Source organism: Mesitornis unicolor, unplaced genomic scaffold (assembly GCF_000695765.1).
Source record: "Mesitornis unicolor isolate BGI_N332 unplaced genomic scaffold, ASM69576v1 scaffold35941, whole genome shotgun sequence".
In the NCBI taxonomy this organism is placed as follows: Eukaryota; Metazoa; Chordata; class Aves; order Mesitornithiformes; family Mesitornithidae; genus Mesitornis; species Mesitornis unicolor.
In genome coordinates this window covers 8305-9122 of record NW_010163745.1, presented here as the reverse complement: position 1 = coordinate 9122, position 818 = coordinate 8305, and the positions used below count along the sequence as shown (strand labels likewise).

Here is an 818-nt window from a genome sequence, read left to right as displayed (position 1 = left end):
ATTATAATTATAAATTATAATAATTATTTAATATAGTATATTATGGTTTTGTGGTGTAGTAACAGAGTCCAGCTGTGTTAGCTGATCCTGTGGTGAACTTGCATGCCCTTGTTTTACTGGATTATATTGCTTTTGTGCTGTGTATAGCAAAAAGTAAGCTACAGTAAGTAGTATGTTGCTTACACAATTGACACTTGAGTTTCCTGTGCTGTGGGGTTTACAACTGCTAGGAACTTTTAATTTTGAGAAAAACACGTGGGTTGGAATGACGAAGGGAACTTGTATGTTTGGATGCATTACTGTCTTCCCTTGCAGGAAGAGAGGACAGTGAGAGATCGCAATCTCCTCCAAGTGCAAGAGCATGAGCAGCCGATTGTGTGGAAGGTGAAGTTCAGTTCGGGAAACAGCAGTCAGCTGAGTAACCAGTGCAGGAATTCTGTGCAGGGGAAGCTCCTCATTACAGATGAACTGGGTATACTAAGAATTTGTTATGTGTATTGCCGTGCTGAATGCTCCTTTGCCTGTCTGATTGTTGATGGGACTTCTCAGTAACAACTGCTCCTTATTAAGGCATTCTTACTGCATAACCTTAGCTGTTGGCATTTTATCCTGACTGGATTAGTTTTGCTGTGGTTGTGTCCATGGCAGGCTTCGGTCCAGCTGGCCTCAGCTTAGGAGTGGTACCTTATGAGTGCGGCTGTACTGTTTCCAGCTTAGATTCAGAGAACTCGTTACCTTTGCACAGAACTCAAACATTGAGTCCTGCTCAATTTAGCATTGTTACTTGCAGGGTTATTTGTGTCTCCTTGCAGTGTATT

The 818-nt window shown here is 41.9% G+C and overlaps 1 protein-coding gene across 1 annotated transcript in view; it reads left to right on the top strand.

The window, feature by feature from the left end:
• Nucleotides 1-315: 315 nt before the first annotated feature.
• The window catches only part of LOC104548146 (chromosome unknown open reading frame, human C12orf49), a gene marked incomplete at its 5' end in the record, with an annotated part of 3432 nt that continues 2929 nt past the window's right edge, over nucleotides 316-818 (top strand). The window contains one exon of the mRNA XM_010194085.1: nucleotides 316-472. Within this exon, the coding sequence (XP_010192387.1) occupies nucleotides 316-472 (157 nt within the window). The remainder of the gene's footprint in view (nucleotides 473-818) is intronic.